This window comes from Anguilla anguilla, chromosome 4, assembly GCF_013347855.1.
Source record: "Anguilla anguilla isolate fAngAng1 chromosome 4, fAngAng1.pri, whole genome shotgun sequence".
Lineage (NCBI taxonomy): Eukaryota > Metazoa > Chordata > Actinopteri > Anguilliformes > Anguillidae > Anguilla > Anguilla anguilla.
Genome location: NC_049204.1, coordinates 9,096,252 through 9,116,444, shown reverse-complemented (window position 1 = coordinate 9,116,444; position 20,193 = coordinate 9,096,252). Strand labels below are relative to the sequence as shown.

General features: G+C 39.5%; 2 protein-coding genes across 2 annotated transcripts; both read right to left on the bottom strand.

The window, feature by feature from the left end:
- Nucleotides 1-653: 653 nt before the first annotated feature.
- Nucleotides 654-4,314, bottom strand: LOC118226623 (prostaglandin F2-alpha receptor-like). Its single transcript, XM_035416423.1, has 2 exons — nucleotides 3,520-4,314; nucleotides 654-1,809 (listed from the first exon to the last, which is right to left on the bottom strand). The coding sequence occupies exons 1-2, from the start codon at nucleotides 4,312-4,314 to the stop codon at nucleotides 1,492-1,494; spliced, it is 1,113 nt and encodes a 370-aa protein (XP_035272314.1). The 3' UTR covers nucleotides 654-1,491.
- A 4,129-nt stretch (nucleotides 4,315-8,443) lies between these two features.
- LOC118226625 (PDZ domain-containing protein GIPC1-like) lies at nucleotides 8,444-20,136 on the bottom strand. The gene is made up of 6 exons (XM_035416425.1): nucleotides 19,281-20,136; nucleotides 14,653-14,838; nucleotides 12,996-13,176; nucleotides 10,255-10,367; nucleotides 9,619-9,700; nucleotides 8,444-9,240 (listed from the first exon to the last, which is right to left on the bottom strand). Exons 1-6 carry the CDS (start codon nucleotides 19,548-19,550, stop codon nucleotides 9,089-9,091), a joined length of 984 nt encoding a protein of 327 aa, XP_035272316.1. The 5' UTR covers nucleotides 19,551-20,136; the 3' UTR covers nucleotides 8,444-9,088.
- Between the last annotated feature and the right edge of the window lie 57 nt (nucleotides 20,137-20,193).

Sequence of the window (20,193 nt, the reverse complement as noted above, 5' to 3'; positions counted from 1 at the left end):
ATAGGCCTACTACTTGAATAATATACTTACTTAATAATACATCAGACCAGTGGGTCTACTGTGTATTGTAGCCTACAGTTCTCCTTTTTTTTTTGTAAGGGGGTACGGTGCTATATGATTTTAGACACAATGGCAATGATGCCATTATAATCAGATAAAGCGGGTGATTGATGAGTGCTTTTTTTTTTGGAACAAAAACAAAAAAAAACAAAAAAAAAATGGCAGGTTTGAGCTACATGCAGTGACTGCAGCCTTGGGTCAGGGACTCCTCACAGAAAGAAAAATTTTAGGACAGCACTTCCGAAATTGCTTGTCGAAAATGTGCTGCAACAAAAATGGAGAAAGATTCACGTTTGTCCAGAATGTAAACAAGTGAACGATTCTTCACAGTAAGAAGAAAAGCAATGTTAGCTAGCTACGTCTCTGAAGATTTTTATTTGTCATCCCTCTTTACCTCAAGCTCAGGCGTTGTAGGGGTTTCAACATCAATACCTGCCACATTAGGACCTTCTTCTCCGTCTTCTGTTTCTGTCAAACCTTACCTAAACCTGGCTTCTCAAATGAAAAAAAATCATTTTTTTAAAAGATGAGCAAAAATGGGTTTTGAACAAAAATGGGCTATTTACAGACTTCTTCAACTGTGCATGCTGACATGCTATTTAGTAAGCTTAATCATGTCCTTGGTCCAAAACATGCCAAAAGGTTTATCTGAATGCAGCCTTGGAGGCCCAGTAAACAACTTCCGAGAACGATGGAGATAATTCACCCTCTAGACCAGCTGAAAGGTAACAAGACCATGGAACTCATTCTGTAACTGATCTCTCTTTGTGTTGAGCACACACAGTAATGAACAGGGCAGTACATTGCCAGAACCGATTCTGAGAATGTCACAGCAAATTCCATCACTTGAAGGACACCGGTCAAGAGGGAATTTCTAGGTTCCGGATGCAAACTAACTTATTGAATAACTGCAGTGATTCATTGTCTTCTATAGAAGTTCAGCGTGGTCACATGTATAATCTCTCCTTTGCTGAGCTGTGACACTGAATGGCTTAAAAAACCAACCTTCAAACGACATTTTCACAAAATCAAAGGACTGTCCAGTCCATCCAGTGGTCATACCATCATGATAAACTCAGAAAAGTACATTAAAGGGAAGCTTTCTCTTGTGTTTGAAGGCCTTTAAGAGGAAAACCGGGGTAACATATCTACACCATTTGACTGTTGTACACAGCTTGACCACATGCAGGGTCTTCATTAGTCATTCACACTGTGACTATTTTTTCTCACTGCAGCCTAGTTTACTCAGAACAACCATAAGTCACTCATTCTGTTTAAACACAGAAAAGGTCATTTATCCGCCGCATGTTCCAATCTCCACTCATAGCAGATTGTGGCGATGATGAGTAAAAGCTGTGCTCATTTTGTCTGCTACTTCATGGTCTCGCACTCCTCACATCTTGGGCCTTGGTTTTGACTGCCCCCTCAAGCTCAGGTGTGGGATGTGGCTCTGCCAGTGCTGTCGGGCACGTTGTGACTTTCTGTGCTGAAGCAGGTGGGCCTGTTGAGAGAGGCCGTGGTGTGCATAGAGCCCTTAAGGGTGCTGCAGTTCCACCTGTAGAGGGCCCGAAATGGCGGACTGCAGAGGTTTGCGGCCACCGAGAACAGCTTCTTGAGTACCGCCTTCCGCAGGAGGATGTAGACCCAGGGGTCCAAGATTTGGTTCCAGGTGGCCATCCTTACCGCCAGAAGCATCCTCATTTCGGTGTGCTGGTCATGGTCCCGCGTGCTCCGTAGAATGATTGTGACCTGAGAGGAAGGAACAGATGGGTGTGCCATTTTTGCCGTCGTACTATACAACAGAGGTTTCCAAATGTTTTTAAGGAACCTAAAATGACCACAATTTGGCTATGGACCCCGCCTCAATAGTGCCTCATTTTTTTCCACAACAGACTGCAAACATGTAACGCATCAGTGCATGTTATATAATATTTAATTTTATTACCATATAAACCAGAAACTGTTTATTTCAGCTAACAATGAAAAACAGGTCATTTAACAGAAATATATCTAGTATTTGTGTGTCTGTGGATGGAAAACCTGCATAGACTTCTAATATGAATCATAAGGTGCATTCCAAATATCTAAACCTATTAGGATTAAGATTCAGAATTTTCTCCAGACTGCATCCCGTGAATTCTCCTAATTTGGAAGGGCCTGTTGTAGGCGAATGCAGACAAGCATGCGCTCTATCCCAAAATATGTTAGGTAACATATCGCTTCATTTCACAGTTCCCAGGCTGAGCTTGCGCAGATAGGACCTGGAGGAAAAGACTTACTGTGCAGCTTCAGCGAGCAGATGTGGGCACCTGACTGAGCAGCACAGCTTGTTGCTGAGCAATGGCAGTGTATTAATTATGGATTAAGTGGTGAATAAAAATATTTAATCGTGACCAGCTACAGTATGCACACATCTGCTTTGCCTCCTAGTTCTTCTACCACACAAAACCAGTTTCTGGCTATACTAACAAATCATGGCGCAAGCTCGTTGATTTCATGTACTAAAAGAAAATTAAAACAGTAAAGTATTTTAACTCACTAAAAGGCAGGAACATAAAATGCATAGACTGTTTCCAGGCTTTGACAAAACAGACTATTAGAAACAAAACGATACTCCTCCTTCAACATGAAGTACTGGTTGAATATGAATGTTTTTATTATTTTATATAGTTTTTTAATATAGTTTTAAGACAAATTTTGGAATACAATCAAATGTAGGAATATATAAAATAATAAATAATAATGGTCCTTCTAAAAAGAACTGTTTTTTCTCTCATATAACAGAAACTCATTAGGACCAATCCTATACAGTTTACTTTGGCAGAATGCTCTTGAATAATATTTTTATCACTGGAAAAACTATGCATTAAAAGTCTATGCATAAAAACATAAATTAACAGCATTCATTTTACTGTATTTTTACATTATTTCTTCATTCTTAAATATATTAAATAGAACTGTTTTCAGGAGAAAATGCTCAAATTTTGCTTACTCCCAAAATTGGGAGTAAGAGTGGAGAGAGTGTGGAAAATGTACTCACTATGTGTATGTGTCAACTGTGTTGTTTGATTTTAATTTGCTTTAGTGGTACCGCCATTGCCAGGGAACCTCGGCATGTTATTAAAAGGCAATACCATGCTGTCCTTCTAGAAGGAAAGCAAACAGTTAGTTCTATGCATGCCATTCATTTAGCGCTATAGCAGCAGATTCCTTTTAAGGATTAGAAGCATAGCTTGAAATACTGTTTACAATACCGGTTTAACGTCTTACTGCTTCGTTTTCTGAATTGAAGGCCAGATTGTTCATTTTGGGAGCTGAATCTGATTCCACTCCCAAATGGTAAGAAACGGAAGTCAAATAGCACTGCTAGAAAGGAAGCAAAGCAAAAGTAAATCGCTCATTGCCGATTTGTGCGCATACCAGAGATAAGGATGCGTGGAGCCAGAAAGGAATCCTTACCAGAAAAGGGCCCCAGCACACGCAGGACACGGACATGATGGCAAGGAGCTGGCAGATCATCTCGAAGTGGTGGGAGGTTCCCTTGCAGTGCCGGTCTCTGCGTAGCTTGGACCGCAGGAGGACGACGCCAGTCACTGTGTTGCATAAGATGGACGTGAAGAGCGCCAGCAGGCCCAGCACAGAGAACAGCAGAGGGAAGAAGAGGTCCAGCCAGTCGCAGGCTTCCCCCAGGGGGAAGAAGCACCAGCTCCGGGAGTGCTGGATCTGGTAGGGCCGGCGGGCTAGGATGGGTAGGGTGGCCACAAGGAGAGCCAGGAGCCACGTGAGACCCAGAAGCTTCTTCATGTGATGGGAGGTGAGGGCGGTGGAGTGAAAGAGCGGGCAGGTGACCCCAATGCACCGCTCTACTGCCATGACACTGCCCAGCAGCACTGGGCTCAGGCCAAAGAACACCATCGAGGCCCCAAAGAACCCACACAGAATGTGCTGGGGGTCGAAGACTGTCCAGTCCTTGTGGGATCTGTAAACGTACAGTACCAAGGAGCCATTGATGAGATGCCCCAGGAGGTCCGTTACCACCAACCCACTGGCGAAGAGCAGGAATGAGGCCTTGGACTTGAGGCGGAAACGGCGGTAAGCCTTCACCAGGATGAACAGGGCCAGTGTGTTGGACAGGATTCCCACGGTCATGGAGACCACAGAGGCTGTGACAGACAGCTCCACCTGGGTTAAGGTGGTGTTGAAGGTACGGTCCATGACCCTGCACCCTGTCATGGAGGTTGTGTTGCTGGACATAACCGGGGCAGGCTGCAAAAGAAGCAAATTGTGTAAGAGGAGCAACCTTCATGTGCGCAAAATCCACACCAGATGACTCACTGCCAGACAAAATATTCTCAACAGTCTACAGAAAAAAATTCAAAACATTTAAACCCATATGACTCAAGAGTAGGAATGAAAAGGGGGAGTGTAAGAGTAAGATACGCATCAAGAATAAGGCTTCCGTCCTGCCGTGAGTGCACTGCCAGTGGCTGATTCTCAGCCAATATTACGGATCTTTCACCAGTGGGACAGGGCTTCTGTGTCTGAGTGCAGTTCCAGTTGGTCATTTACAGTCAAAATCAAGGATGTTACAGCAATGGGACCAAGGGAAAACTAGAAAGCTAATCACATGACTGGGTAGCCATTGATCACCTACGATCTGCCCAGTTAAAACGTTCTATTTTACCGTTTCTTTATTGCACTTTAAACTGTTGTTGTGAGAAGAAGATTAACAAATAGATCCATTAAGGCTTACCTGGGCAGTACTGTACAGCTCCATGAACGGTAAGAGGACTTTCAGAATGATAAACTAAGAGAATGAATTTCAGTTAAAAAGGAAGATGAAATGGTAAAATCTGTCTCAACATATTTTATTCTTCATTCTGACATATAATAATCTCTATAGCTACTACATTGTTGAGAGGCGCTGTTCAAACAATCCGTAGACACATTCACATATCTCATAATGATAAACAATACAACATTCTACAATATGCACTCGCCACTTGCGATTAATACCTTACCTTATTACAAAACATAATTTATATACAGATTTCTAAGAGACAAAAATCGAGAAAATAAAACATACAATAATATGCGCCACTTTATTTTTAAACAGGTTACATTTAATCAATTTCAAGACCTGCAGTTTATCAAATTAAAAAGAATGACATTTTTTAGTCTAAGTCTAGTAAATCCACAAATCTATCTATAAAAAATTGGCATACCTTTTTTTTCTGATCTCCAGCCGATATGTTTCTGATATCTTTTCACTTTTCTCGAGCAAGCTGCTGTCTCGCTGAGTTGAGGTGGTCCACTAATTACCGTGTTTTCGAGAGTGACTGACACAGAGCGAAATGATATTCACAGACCGGGTGGTGACTGCGCAGACTTGATTTAGACTTTTTACGGTAGATCACATCGAGGCTTGGATTTCATTAGCGATTTAAAAAGCAGTACACAAAAACGAAATCATAGAAATTGAGGAACCGCGAATATTCAGTGCTGCTGTATACCAGGCACTTTACAAAAATATCTAACTTCCAATTTACCAAGTTGTTTACAGAACATGTTAATAGCCAAATAATGTTTTAATCGTTTTGAAACCAAAAGAAAGTACTGATGTAGCCAAGACTTTAGGGTACTTGTGCTTTCAAGCTGGAGCTGAAGTCGGGTAGGCTATTCGCCTGCATTTTGAAATAGGCAGTGCATCCTCGGCTTGAACTGCACGGACAGCGAAAGGATGAAACGATAGACTGGAGGTTAGTCAGTAGCGTTCTATGACATCATTCGATTATTTTACTAAAGTTTCTGTTTCGGATAATTGGTAGCCTATTTGATCTGCTTCGCCTGAATCGCTTCTCATCAGAACTTGATTGACTTGCCCTACCCTAGAAAGGGCTACAATTCTTGACTGGAACGAGCAGTTACTTTCATGAACGTGCACCTTGCTGGCGTGGACGCACTCTGGCCAAACTCACTGCGTCCTATTTGACTCGTACCAGCACACGCACCTATGTCAATAAAGGAAATTAATGTTTAACACATAGATTTGGGAGAAGAGATTTGTAAGATGTGGTAAACATGTGAGTTCCAGTGCCATAATTTGTCTGTTCCAGTGCCATAATCTGTAATGCAGGATTTTACGTATTTACGGAGGGTCTGTGCCTGCAGAACAATAGCATAGTTTTCATGTAGACCTAATAATGCATTCCAAGCAATCCTTCAAATCCAGATGCACCAACAAAGTGCATCAGTCCACAAAAAGAACAGCAGTCACCTTGCACCCTGGGTCAAGTGAATATATGGCTATCCTGAAACCACCTGGCCAAGAGCTGTGGGATCTGAAATGAACATCCCTCCAGCACAGCTGGTGAATTATTGGAGAGCTGATCCTTTTTGAATATGAGACACAAGGCTTAATCGCCTCCTTTTACAGATGATGCAAAATGAGTGGTAAGTAACTCTGAAGAAGATTGAAGGTGGAATCTAGCAAAGAATAACATATTCACCACAGTGTCCTATATTTTGTATGTATGGTCTGTGCTCCATCTGTTGTGAAACTCATACAACAAAATTGGGTTTGTTTTCATTACAACATATAATGTCTGTTCTAATACAGCTTTAGCAGAAATTACAACCAATATGTTTCACATAGATAAAGCAAACACAACACTTGCCCAGGTTTGATTTGTATAAACATATCACAGGCTTATTAGCTATTCTTTAAGAGAAGATTAGCTGTGATTAAGGTCTCACATTACAGTATTACATCAGTTTGTAAACAAAAAGGAGGCTATAGGAACTACATTTCAAAATACAAATATACAATATAAAACAATTATTTCTTAGGATTGCTGTGATATTATAAATCTATACTGCCAAAAACTGATATGGCATATCTACATTTTTTTAAATCTAAATTTCTCAATGGGTGGCAGTGGTCCAGTAAATAGCACTGTCTTTCTGAATGGAGTTTGCATCTTCTCCCCATGTCCATGTGGGCTGCTACCAGGTTTCCTCCCACAGTCCAAAAGACATCCAGTAGGCTAATTGGAGACACTAAATTTCCCATAGGTATGAAGGTATGAGTGAATGGTGTATGGGCCCTGCGATGGATTGGCAACCTGTCCAGGGGGTCTTCCGCCCGCTAGCCCGCTGCAGCTACAGTTACCCCCCCACCAGGAATAATTCATAATTCATTCTTACTATAGTTTCAACATACTGTATATTAGTAGTTTCTCTTTCATACATAAACCTTTGTTATGACCTTTTTGGAAAATCACAGGCAGACAGGAACTACTTATGAATAAGTCATGCTTCAGGATAATTGATTGACGAAAAGAGGACTTAATCAATAGTTGTATTTTAAGTTTCATTTTGAAGCACTTAAACCATAAAATGGGCAATGTTTCATTCAAAATGGACAATAGGCCTCATTCAGGAAATATGCCGATGATCAGATTGGATCATTAACTGTACTTACAAATGTTTCCATGAACATTTTGGCATCCATCATATTTTTTTATTTTTCACTGAATGTGTTCTTTGGTACGATCAAAATCTATGTGTGCTCGGAAACATGCGTAAAGGGATTATACACATAAAGTGCTTCTGTTTAGAATGGATTACTATTTATGCAAAGTCACTTAAGTAATTACAGACCTCATTAGCAACAAAATGTTTAACAAAGCAGTTATAGTAATTTAGTCATATTTATATTATTAACTACATTAACTAACCAAACTGTATAGCCTGTATAGAATTTTTCACTAGTTTTTTATTTTTATTAAGTTTTAATCATTTCAAAAACTTTTTTTAAATTTACACGTCAGTTTACAATAATGTTTCTTCACAACTAGTTTTTGACATAGTTTTAGTTCACAATAGTAACTGTTGGAAATGTAACTGATTTAGTTTATTGACAAAAGTGAGTGATGATGATGACGATTGCTAATGATATATAAAGACCTGCAAGAGTGAAGACAAACCCAACACCTAGCAATGCCTGATTTGGATTACTTGGCTAATCATTCCAAAGACATTGAGTGGTATCCCTCTAAAAATAATTACAAAAGAAAAGACAAGCTACAACACTAGTCACTCACAGCAGCTACTACAAAAGCCATCTCTAGCCTTGACTGAGGAAATTCGATTCCGCATTACACATTTCCTCGAGTTCAAAGTTCTATCTGATATTAATTTAAACTATGTAAGTGGATAAGTCATAAAACTGGTAACATCAGTTTGAAGATACCGTTTTGTTCGCAGATAAAATGTTTCTTGATTTAATGTGTTCACTAGCACTGTCATTGCAATAAATGTCATATTTTTCATATGGAGAGCAGAAAAGAGGCAGAAAGAAACAAAACTAGAAGCCAAAAGATTATTTTGACTTCCTTAATTTATTATACAGCTAAATATATTATAAAATATTCTCTCTTTAATACATCAATAGCAATTACAGATAAATAAATTAGAGGGTGAAAATATAAGGATTATATCATGGAAATTCCAGCATGTGTACAGGAATTATCTTAAAAAAGAATGTCAGTTGAATTAAGTGTATGACACCTGGAACTGACTATATTGGGTCACACAAAACCATTGACTAAAGACCCAGTGTTTCAGTTACACATATACCAGGAACACCCTATTTTCCATTATGAACAATTTCCCTATAATATGTTCCCATATTGTATGTGTATGGGCTCCAGATAGTGAAGGAGAGAGACCAGTCAATCAGAAACATTCAGAGAAAACAGCAACTGAAGCAGTTTGCAAAAATAAAAATACTTCCCTCTCAAAATATTTCTCCTTGATTGACAATCTCCTGATTTTCAACTGGAGGGAGACTGTACAGCTCAGAGGAGCAAGCACATTCACATTCAGTATAAAAATGTGTAAGTTACATATACTTTCGTGCAATAAGATTACTGAAGTGAAAGTTCAGCACTGACGCTATTTAAAAAGGTGCAATCAGCAATAATAAATTGTTTTTTTTTCTCTCTCTTCGCAATGGACATCTGGGTTAGAAGGGTCCCCCTTTGGCATCTTGAATGGCTCCCCACACATCAAAGACAAACTCATCTGGGAAAGCAAGGTCCCCTAGGGCTTCGTCCAATGCCATGGCAAACTCATCTGGGCTCCTCTTGTCCTTTCCCACCTCCACCATATTGGTAGCTGGGGGAGAAGATTGGGAGACAGTGGGGGGTATACAGTGAGGGGAAGACCGATAAGAGAGAAGGCATGACATTACAGGTAAGGAACGGAATGGTGAACCCAAACCTTGTGAATCTAACTTTCTGCAACGGCCATTTTCATTTTATTGGGTGAATGTACATTCAAACTGTTCCCCATATATACTCAGACTACATTAAGCAGTAGGTAAACGATACTAGTTATTTGCGACCGAATCATCTGACAAATAACATCCATGCTAATGCACCTAATGAGTACATTGAATGAGGACGGAAAGATTAATGTTAGATGCACGTACAGATATAAGTGAATATTTAGCATTGGATTGTGTGATGGATAAATACGCCAAAATTATCTCACCTAGTTCAAAATCTCTTATACCCATGTAGTTCTCAAGGAGGTTATCCACTTTTTTGGCAGCCTTTTCTTCAAATTCTGTTGGCTGAAAGAGTTACTTCATTACACTTCAATCTTAACATTTAACACAAAAATGGCCTTTCTGATAAAGTTGTAAAATGACCAATTTATGACTAAATCTGGTTTTAACTCAAAATCAGACAGTCTTGATGCAAATGATCTATCAATTCCCGTTCTTCATTTCACACCACAGACTATGGAAAGCTAATATATCACCTTAAAGATTGTTTGTCTCAATGGGTTTAAATAACATTTGTCAGGAAACAAATTCTGTGTAATTCTAGATGATCATATATAAAAGGGCAGACGTTACATGTAAATTTTCTATTTTTAGACCTATACATTTTTCATTACATTCTCCATAAATTATTGGCAAGTATGGATTCAAAATTCATGCTTGCCAATATACTGGTTTTTATTATAATTTATTGCCAAATGTATTCTTTTGGAAATGCAAATGCGCATATGTGATGTACTTTTTGACTGCAAACAATTGTATAAAACTTTCTGTACAAATAGAGGCATGTGTGGGTTTTTTCTTTTTGATGCTCAATCACTATATTTTTTTCAAGCACTTACGATTTCCTCCTCAGTTGCATGGTCTATTACCGGCAGTCTCAGAGTCCCTCTGCCAGCGCCAATCTTGTTCTCCTCACCAGGCTTTGTGCCCTTTGACCTTGGCTCAAGTACTTCTATAAATCAGGATGAAAACACAGGACAATGAATAAAAGTGATCTATCGGGCAGAAATATAGCTATAGCTTTGCATAACTTAAATAAAAAAATAATAAAGCATTGCCATTTTTGTTAAATGTTGTGATCCTGTGAAAAGCACGCATTGGGCTTTGCACAGGGAACAGAAGGGCTCACGCTTTCATCAATGGGTCCAAAAGACTCAGCAACAGCCAGCAGAACCAGTAGAACAGACTGTTTTCTCCAGAGACACCTGCGCTTTGTCATCTCCGAGCATTAAATGAGAACTTTGTGCTCCAAAACGATGGGTTCCTATTACTGGACCCTCTTAACAATCCACACCACAGTAGCCTGCAGACAGAAGAGTGCAGAGCTCTTAAGCAGGTAATGACCTGTGGGGACAACTTTTCTGTTTGGACAACACTGAGAAAACCAGCAGGATAATACACTGAGGGCTAGCAGCTGCCCATTCTTTGCCTCGGGACCACAAAGACAGGCAGAAATGGTCCGTCTCAAGAGAGTCTGGGTGGTTTGGGCATGGTACAGAAATGACCTGTAATGTCTGCTTTTTACTGGGTATTACTGCTTAACTTAATGCTTCAAACCAATTTTTTTTTGGTTCAATTACTGTCTTCCAGTCAGTGACACCCCCTTTATCTCCCCGATTAGGTGTTCTCTACGCTTTCAGACACTTCCTGTCACGACTCTTCTGTTTCTGTTCAAGGATCAAGTTATTCCACTTCCTACATACAGAAGTGCAGTCTGCAGCAGTGAATGGAAGGGGATGTCATGTAACATCTTAGTTGCCACTGATAGACTGTAATGCTGACTGACAGGTTCAGAATAGCTATAACTATAACTATGAAAATCACTCAGGAAGAACACACTGCATCGACCCACACATTGGGTCCCCCAACTTAACATGCATGCAGAGAAAAAAAGAACAATAACTACACATGAGGGTGAAGGACATCCTTGTATTGAGCTGGTTAACTACTTAGACACAAGACTCACTAATAATAATGAAAAAGTGCACAACAAGAAATGGCAGATAAAGTAAAGGTAGAAAAACAAGTCTTTTTGTACTCTAATTTGTATTTGAATTCTTTTTTTTTCTTTTTTTTGGATCCGCAGAAAAAAAGACTTGGACAACAAGGCTCAAGTAAAGCGAATGCCAAACTGCACAACCATGAGGTCTGCTTCCCTTGCTTCATATTTTGTGCTTTATTTACATCCTGCCAAAGCTGAAAGGATCCATTTCACACAAAAGTTCAAATGCTACCCCAAAAGACAGGCATTATTGATACCATACATGCACTTCAGATTGGCTCAAGGATTTCCAACAAGTCTTCTGGCAGAAACGAGATGTTTTCACTTTGGTGCCAAAAGTCGAGGGAGCAGAAATAACATTTGAGCGCATATAATCCAGTCACAAGATTTGTCTGTGTGCTCAGATTTTCTCTGCTTTCGCTGGGGATTTCTTCTGCTCTCACTCAAAACTCTGCCAGCCCACTAACCTGCTAAGCAGACAAAGTCTGGAGTGACAGCAGAAAAAATCTGAGTGAGAGCACAGAAAATCTCTGCCGATACAGTTCTGAGTCCTCATGACTGGATTGCAGGCGCTCAAATATTATTTCTGCTTGCTCGACTTTTGGTACTGAAGGGACACCGTAGAATCTAGGCTGATAGGTCCTGTAATCTCCTCCTCCCAGCATATACAGTGCTGGCCTGTAGTTTTTTTTTTTTTAAAGACCAGGAAGATGAAGAGGCAGAAGACAAAGATCTTGTGTTGTCTAGCAAGAGAAACCATCGTAAAACTGCACTACAAGTACAGGAATAACTCATTGCAACTAGTCCAGCCCGATCCTATCATGACAGGCTGATATTGCCCTAAAATAATGGTATAATTTAAATTCATCACTGCATGACTTTACATCAGGAAGCAAAACTACTGAGTACTCTTTCTCAAATGTGATGACTCATTGGTACAGCCTAAAAGCATACTGTATAAGACAATGTCTAAATCCCTCCATTAAACTCATTGCATTGATCTATGGAAAGAGTGCACTTTAAAATACAATTCGTTTTAGAGGATGTGTACTCAAGAAAGGTATCATGAATAATGAATACGCAGTTTAACTCAAACACACAGGAATCAGCAGATCAGCATTCTTTTTTTGAGAATGGAAAAGGTGACAATATGTCTCCATCTCATATAGTTCTGCAGTAACTGCTTTGTGATTGGCACCATGCATACTATGTGAGCTCTACTCCTGATGTTTGAAAGGGACTTAAAGTGACTCAACATTTAACAGTACAATGAGGAAATCAATCTGGTGTATCTTAAAACTGACAGAAACACCAGCGCTTTAATGGTGAACTTTAAAATGGTGCACATTTGCGAGAAAACAATAGTCTAAAATGTGAAGTTAACAGGGATCCCTGGAATGCATTGAAAGCCTCATTATTCCCACGACTGAGCCTCACTCCACAGGTATAACTGAGGTCATATCCCATTTGATGTACGTGAGCATCAGTTACAATTGCTGTCTGTGCCTGACACCTTCCTGTGCAGTGGGCAGGTGCTTAGCATGATGCTGCTGATCAGCCAGGTTGCAGTCCACTCACCGAAAGCCTTCATAGGCTCCACTAGCTTGAGTGTGAGACGCTGGTTTTGGGGTAGCTCCTTCAGCATACGGGCCACCTCGTAGTGCCTGACGCCCACGACGTTCTTCTGGTTGATGCACTCTACGTGGTCGCCGACGCAGATGACCTTTATGCGGTCCGCCAGGCTGCCCTCCTTAATGCGCTGCGACACAGGCAGAGGGATGTCAGGCAAACGACCCATGGCTATGTACAAAAAATGATCAGTGTCACACACAGTAGTTATTCTGTTCCTGGTCCAGCCCCTCAATTACAGCTAAGCAATGAGAATTTGCCTTCCCCTGTTGTTATTAAACCTGAATGAGTCCATTTCAAAGGCCACAGGGTTGTACAAAATATTTGATTATTTTACAAAATTGCCAATTAGGACCAATGGAATGTAACATTACCTCATGAGAGACTTGAGTTTAACCTTAGCAATTTAAAGGGCACGTCTGTCATGTTCATTAAAATACGAATCAGTAATGTCCTCTGTTCCTATACTTAAATTCAATTTTGAAAGGATTCGCCATACAAATCTCAATTTAGTCCAGGACTAAGCTTAATCTGTGTCTGCGAAACCAGGCAATAATGTCATAGAACAATTTAAGAAATCATATAAAAATATCAGATACAATATTTTAAATCCATGCCCAGAATCATTCCTATAAAAAAAATCACATTGATGCTTAGAACCATGAGAAAATATTTAAGCCATCTGGTAAAATAATATCACTGCATCTGACCTGACCAAGAAAGAGAAGCCTTATTTATCCATATAAAAATATGGTAGACAATGATCCCTACTGGTGCAAAATGGAAATGCACAAGGAGTGAGGGCAGAGTGGATGTTAAAACAGAGAAATGTAAGGGTTACAAGAACTATATCTAACACAAACCAATTTATCCAAGTCAAAGTCAAAATATTTACAGAAATGATAGGTTATTCTGTAAACTGGGCTGATGAGCCTGGCTAACGGGGCTTTCTCATGTCTCTAAATCTGTTCATGCTGTCCCACCGTCTTCGTTAAAGTGTTACACCACTAACATCTCACAACCACGAGGTGGGCCCATCGAGCCATTTCTCGCCCTGTAGCGTAAACCAAGAAGATTTTTTTAACCCTCGCTTTCAGTTTGGATCAAACTGACCAGTTTAAACTTTTAGTAAAAAAGGCATGATACTTCTGAGAGATGTATTTCATAACCAGTGACTACGCCAGTGCAAATTTGGTTCTTGTTTGTTGTTCATCATCTGGATTGGCTTTATTATTTTTGCCTACGTGGTTTGAATATAAGATAAAGATGAAAAATAATTGACAATGTCAGTTCAAAACAATAAATAATCTACTGCATGAAAACCGTGATTCATTTTCATTTTTCACAGATAGAAATTATTTATTTTTCAATCAAAAAAAATGAATGACACCTTTATTGCTTATTGTTAAATGTGATCTAGCAGGTGTAAATTAACTACAACCATTAACTATATATTATTTATATTACTTGGACCTGTTCCTGTTCATCATTAAATATGGCCTTTTTACTTTTATGTTTAGAGTTGCTGCTGCCTTCAACAGGAGAATTGGTTCATTTTATTATGTTTTTGCAAGATAAAGCTAGCTTTTATGGCATTTGTGTGTACCTTTATGAATGCATATCCAGCTCCATTGTCAGTAATGGTGAGACCCAGTGCATCCTCAGACTTGAACACCTCCACCTCCTTCTTTAATCCTTTCACATGCGCAAAGATGAAGTCCTCTAGGCCTATCTGTCCTCCAAGAAGTCTCTCCATGTCTACGTTGTGAGTGTTCAGAGTGCAGAAGAGGATCTGTCCAAGAACAAAATGGAAGGTCACTATTTATTGAAAGCCGAAGTTGAAGTACATTACTGTACAATAATCTATTCACCATAGTCTGCAAACATATTACAACACAAGCACCCACTTATTAATATAAATGACCTTATATTAAACAAAAATGTACTGCTTGTACAAGTAAATCTTAGTATCGAAAGGAGGAATAACAAATAAATAAACAATCAAGAGTGCTACACCCTTATATCTATAATCCTATAGGTACTTTATATACTTTTAATTAAATTTAATCTGACATAGCTTGGTATTACTGCTTGTTTTCAACGCTGAGTTCATCCAGTATTCAAATGCAGGGGTCAAACGCAGCTACACAGCTACACAAGTGTATATTTCAGAGACTGCCAGTACAAATGGATGACATGAACAGCACACACAACATTGTGTTATTCAACCAGCGTTATGCAACTGGAGACATTCCACATGATTTTACCCCATCTCTAACGACCAGAGAAACCTTTGCTTATCTCACACCATAGACACAGTGTCTCCTAATACTATCCCAAAATAAACTGGCATTAAACTGTAAACAACAATTAAAGAATTTTTTTAAAAATTGATTTAAATTGTCTCCAGTTTGTCAAATATGGTTGCTGTAAAAAAATCTAGAGTGAAAATGACCTTTTCCACAGTGGCGGATAGGAAATCCAATTTCACACCTGTGCTGTCCTGGCACGACAGTGAAATGTGATCAGCAGGAACATGATACATTGCTACCAAATTTATACTTGGACGGAAGGCCTTTAAACCATGAGGAACTTTCTAGTCATGAGTCAGTTCTTCCATGTTACATCACTGAGGGACCAGAGAGAGCTCTAAATAAAGCACCCTCCATTGAAAATCGGATTTGTAAACATACAAGAAACAACTGTGGCTGTCATGTCACGTATGTCACACCATACAAAACAAATATGAAAATACACTCGGACCTACATTGTAAATTTAAATTAATGTAAAATACAGCCTGCCAGTACAGAAAATTCACCAGTGGGCAACACTTCAGTCTGTTGCATTCTTTTCTGGAATTTGTTGTCTCAAATACCTGGAAGAGCCCAATCCCCAGTGATGGCCTATGCACTTGACCGTACAGTTTGTTTCATGTCAAATGTACGTGTTTGTCCTTGAACAATGCGAGAGTGGTTGCAAGGCCTTGTGCACACGCAGCTAAATTGAAAAAGCTGGAATGGCAAACCGGATAAGTCCTCGCCGCTTTTGACTGCAAGTCAGGAACGCTACACACACATTGGCTGACGTACAGGAGAGTTGGCCCTGGTTACCAAAGCATGTGAAAGGACCAGGTTTTTTTTTTTTTTTTGGGGGGGGGGGGGGGGGGGGGAGGGGAGTGCAGTGGAAGGCACGGGGGTCAAATACTCCTCTCAGTTCCCACTCTTACCATAGTGCTTTGCTGGAAGCGAACTTCAGCACTTTTGTCTGGAGCAGAAAGGAATCACAGCAGATGCATACTGTTAGCATTCTCCTATTCACACAGGATGTTCTCTTCATGTAGCCTACCTCAACCGTGAGGAATAACAGAAACCCATTGTATACATTCTGCACATCCTGGTAACACTCTCTTCTTATTGACTCTCATCTCACTTGTCCTGATACACAAGCAGCTCTTCAGTTAGGAAACAACCACAGCTATAACCTGAGGGATCTGTTCAAACAAAGCTTTTCATTCACGGTAGAACTTCAGTCACTCTGTCTTACTTTCAGTAAAGTTTATTGTTTGACCAATTAGATTTTTTAGGGATCAGGATGTTAGTTTTGCTCATAGAAAGTATTTCCATTTACTATGTTTTTTTTTGTTTTTGTTTTTTTACAAAAGTGAACCCAAAGCTGCCAACATTTGAATGCCACTGCAAATACCTTTTATTTTAAAAAATCAACAAAATCAACAAGTTGTTATAATGATTTATAATTAAAACAATGATTTTCTCTAATGCCTTATTGAGATAGCAATGCATTATGTGCTGAACTTTTCGAAGCATTTTCGTCTGCATGCGGCAGCATTTCAGGCAGCACAGTGGTATAAACAGGTTGGCTAAAACAGCTTTCTTAGAATTTATCTAATTTGCTCTTGGAAAAGCCTTTGGCGGATCAAACTAACACAGTTATTGTTTATTACTGGGCACCATGGGAAAGCCCATGGGGAAAATAGGGGAAGTATTGTGGATAAAGAACATGAAATAGAGGGGAGTGGGAGGGGATTAAAAAAAAGTCACTTCTTCTTTATAATGTGAATGTTAAGACTTTAATGACTTTTTTCTGAGCAGCTCGATGTGTTCCGCCAAAGTTTATGTTGAGTGTAACGCTGTTCACAATGCATATTCTTAAACAAAGTACTCATACTATAAGACAAAATGTACAAGTCTGAAATACTCACAGATCTGCGACTAAGCATTGTTTACACGGAAAACCACCAATAAGCTTGAAATGAAATGAAAATAAGATTGAAATGAAATGGGGGAAAAAAACACTGCAGAAACTTACAAGCATGCTTCCAAAGTTTCTGCAGCGTTTTTTTTTTTTTTTTCAAGCTTACATGTAGTTTTCTAAGTATTTATATGTCCATTAAGTTCCTCACTGATCATGACAATTTTACATTGTTATGTTAAGTAAGTTAAGTTGGATGTATTCCATCATAACAATGTCTAATGTCCCCATCATTATCAACTACCATATAAAAAACCTGACTCAGAAAGTACAACTCGGTGAGATCTCCACTGCTCTAATGGTAACAATCTGATAACAGAAATGTCAGGAATGCTCGCAATTCCTTGCACATGCCACAGTCTGGGAGGGTCTGATTTCTGCTCGATTGAAAAATCTCTTTATTAGCCTCATACATTCATTTTGTCTGGGTCAAGTTCTGATACATTTACATTTAAAAAAAGTTCCTTCTGTGCATTACATCTCATTTGACAAATAATATTCTAATAAGTGCTAAAGTTGTCATGAGCTCTTCCGCTTCAGGACAATACTAAACATATATCCCACATCTATATAAGGCTGTCATCTATATAAGGCCAAACTGAAAGTCAATGGCAGACCAAAAAAATGTGAGGGCTCCAGCACTAAGCACTACAGGGCAATTAGGAACTTCAATGTCGTTTCTGAGAGCACTGGGGCCATCTGTGCTTATCAGGACAAACATAGGCTGTGCTCACTAGGCAGGATGTAGGGGATTTCCTCTGCCTGCTACTGGGAATCTAAGGTAGCCTGTCGACATCCCAGCAGTGAGCAGAGAGCAGAGAGCAGTGTGACATCATTGATTACCCTGATAGTCCTCACTCAGAAACGTACAATGACACGGAGACAGCTACAAGTGTGCTAATAGACCTGCATGCACACACAGCACAGCACATACTCATGTTATGCAGGGGCATGCACACACAGCATTACTGCTAAACATGCGGATTATTTGCTTCCAGTTTGGCAGATAATCTTAAAAACCACTTGAGATCTGTAAGTTATTTGTCCCTGCCATCTTCGATTGCCCCCATTTAGGCAATCCCATCAGCCATACTTTAACCACATGTATGATTTGTGCTCCTCCAGACCTGTCACTTCACACTTTCTTAGAAGTTGCATTTAAGTGACTAGGGTATCTGTTAGTTCTCTGATCTGTTAAAAAAATCATTAAAAATTTTACCTCACTTCATGCAATCCTTTGCAATGCAGAACAATATTAATGAATATGGGACTTTTATTCTTTGTGGCATGAATAGCTATTTCTGACATAAGATAAATAATCCCTCAAAACACAAAAGCTTCATTAAGAAAAATAAACAGTTTGTTAAAATCCAGGGATTGCAATTGTGGATGGAACGAAAACAAGTTTGAAAACTACTGCTGTAAAGGCATGTCAGCCAGAGCTGGAATCCCCATCCAACAGAAAATGTGAGGTAATGTACAGAGGTCAGTGGTAGCAATGACCAGCTTTATAGACTAAGAAGAATGTGTAATAAACTGAAATCCAATTCTCATATCCTCCTAAAACCAGTGTGTCATATAGAAATCTGACCCCAATAAAAATAAAAATGTTCTATATATTTTCACTTTATGTTTTTGTCATTCAAAACACTTGTATTATATCAAGAAATAATCATAATAAAAAACTTTATTCTGCCGTCTGTCGGGAACGGAAAGGTCAAGATAGATCAGCTCGGATGGTGGATTACGGCAGGGTTTTCTACATCATTTTGGTAGCGAAAAACATTTCAGCAGTTCGCACCTTACATAAAATCTTATTTTGTTATCAGTTTATCCAAAAAGAAAACGGTAGAAACTGTAGAAAACTGCACTAGTAAACGTAAAATCATACAACACCGAGATTTTTAATAATGTTTCAAATAGCAATCCATTAAATTATTTTACAAAAAAAATGCATGCTCTACCTCTGATGGGTTTACGTTGAAAGCAGCTGCTATTTTGGCGTAAAGCTCCTCCACATCTGAGAAGCCTTCGATCCTGCCAGTGGGGCTACCGTGGGCGAGCTGCGCGTGAAAAACCAGTTTTGGCCGTAAATTGGCTGGCGGGGCTGGCAGCCCGGTCCTACGTACAGCGGACGTCGCTGAGCTGCCAGCAGCGAGCCCACCGTCCTCGTCCTCTACCAAATTCGAGCTCTCCCTCAACTTCTTCTTCTTTTTCCTTAGTCCAAGGGGCATCTCGGTTTGTCGTGAATGCGTAAACAGAATTGTTTCAAAAATAATTTGCCTATAAAAATAATAGTTCCTACAACATTTATATGGGAAGGTGCCGCCAATTTCGCGAACGGTTGTATACTGCGAATGCTCCTAGACTTCTTCAACAGTTATGCAACCCAAACATGCAAAATGAAAGTTCTCTATGTTGAACAAGTGCAGTGGCTAATGAGGATATTCTTCCCGTTTCGTTTCTAGCTACTCTAAAACTCGGTAGGGCAGTCGCTGGTTATCCCAATCCCAAAAGTAACGACAATGCCACAACGCAGGCGCAGTGGGATAAAGAATCCTGGAAGGAGAACCATTGTAAAACGTTTCCACTTAAACTTTTCTACCTGGCTCAGCTGCCATTTCACTTATTTGTATTTTTTGGCCCATCGCCACTAGAAACTTAGGAAGACCTCTTTATCATCGTGCTGCAGTGAAAAAATGAACAATTTAACAGTGCCAACAATATAGCCTATAAACAAACTGTCTCCCAGTAGCCTACTCTCCAGTGAGTGAGATCCTCCCCAAAAACCAGAACATTTCATACAATATACATCTTGTTTACACATAGGCTATTGCAAATTGAAAGGACTTCCTGATTTAATAAAATGAACAATAA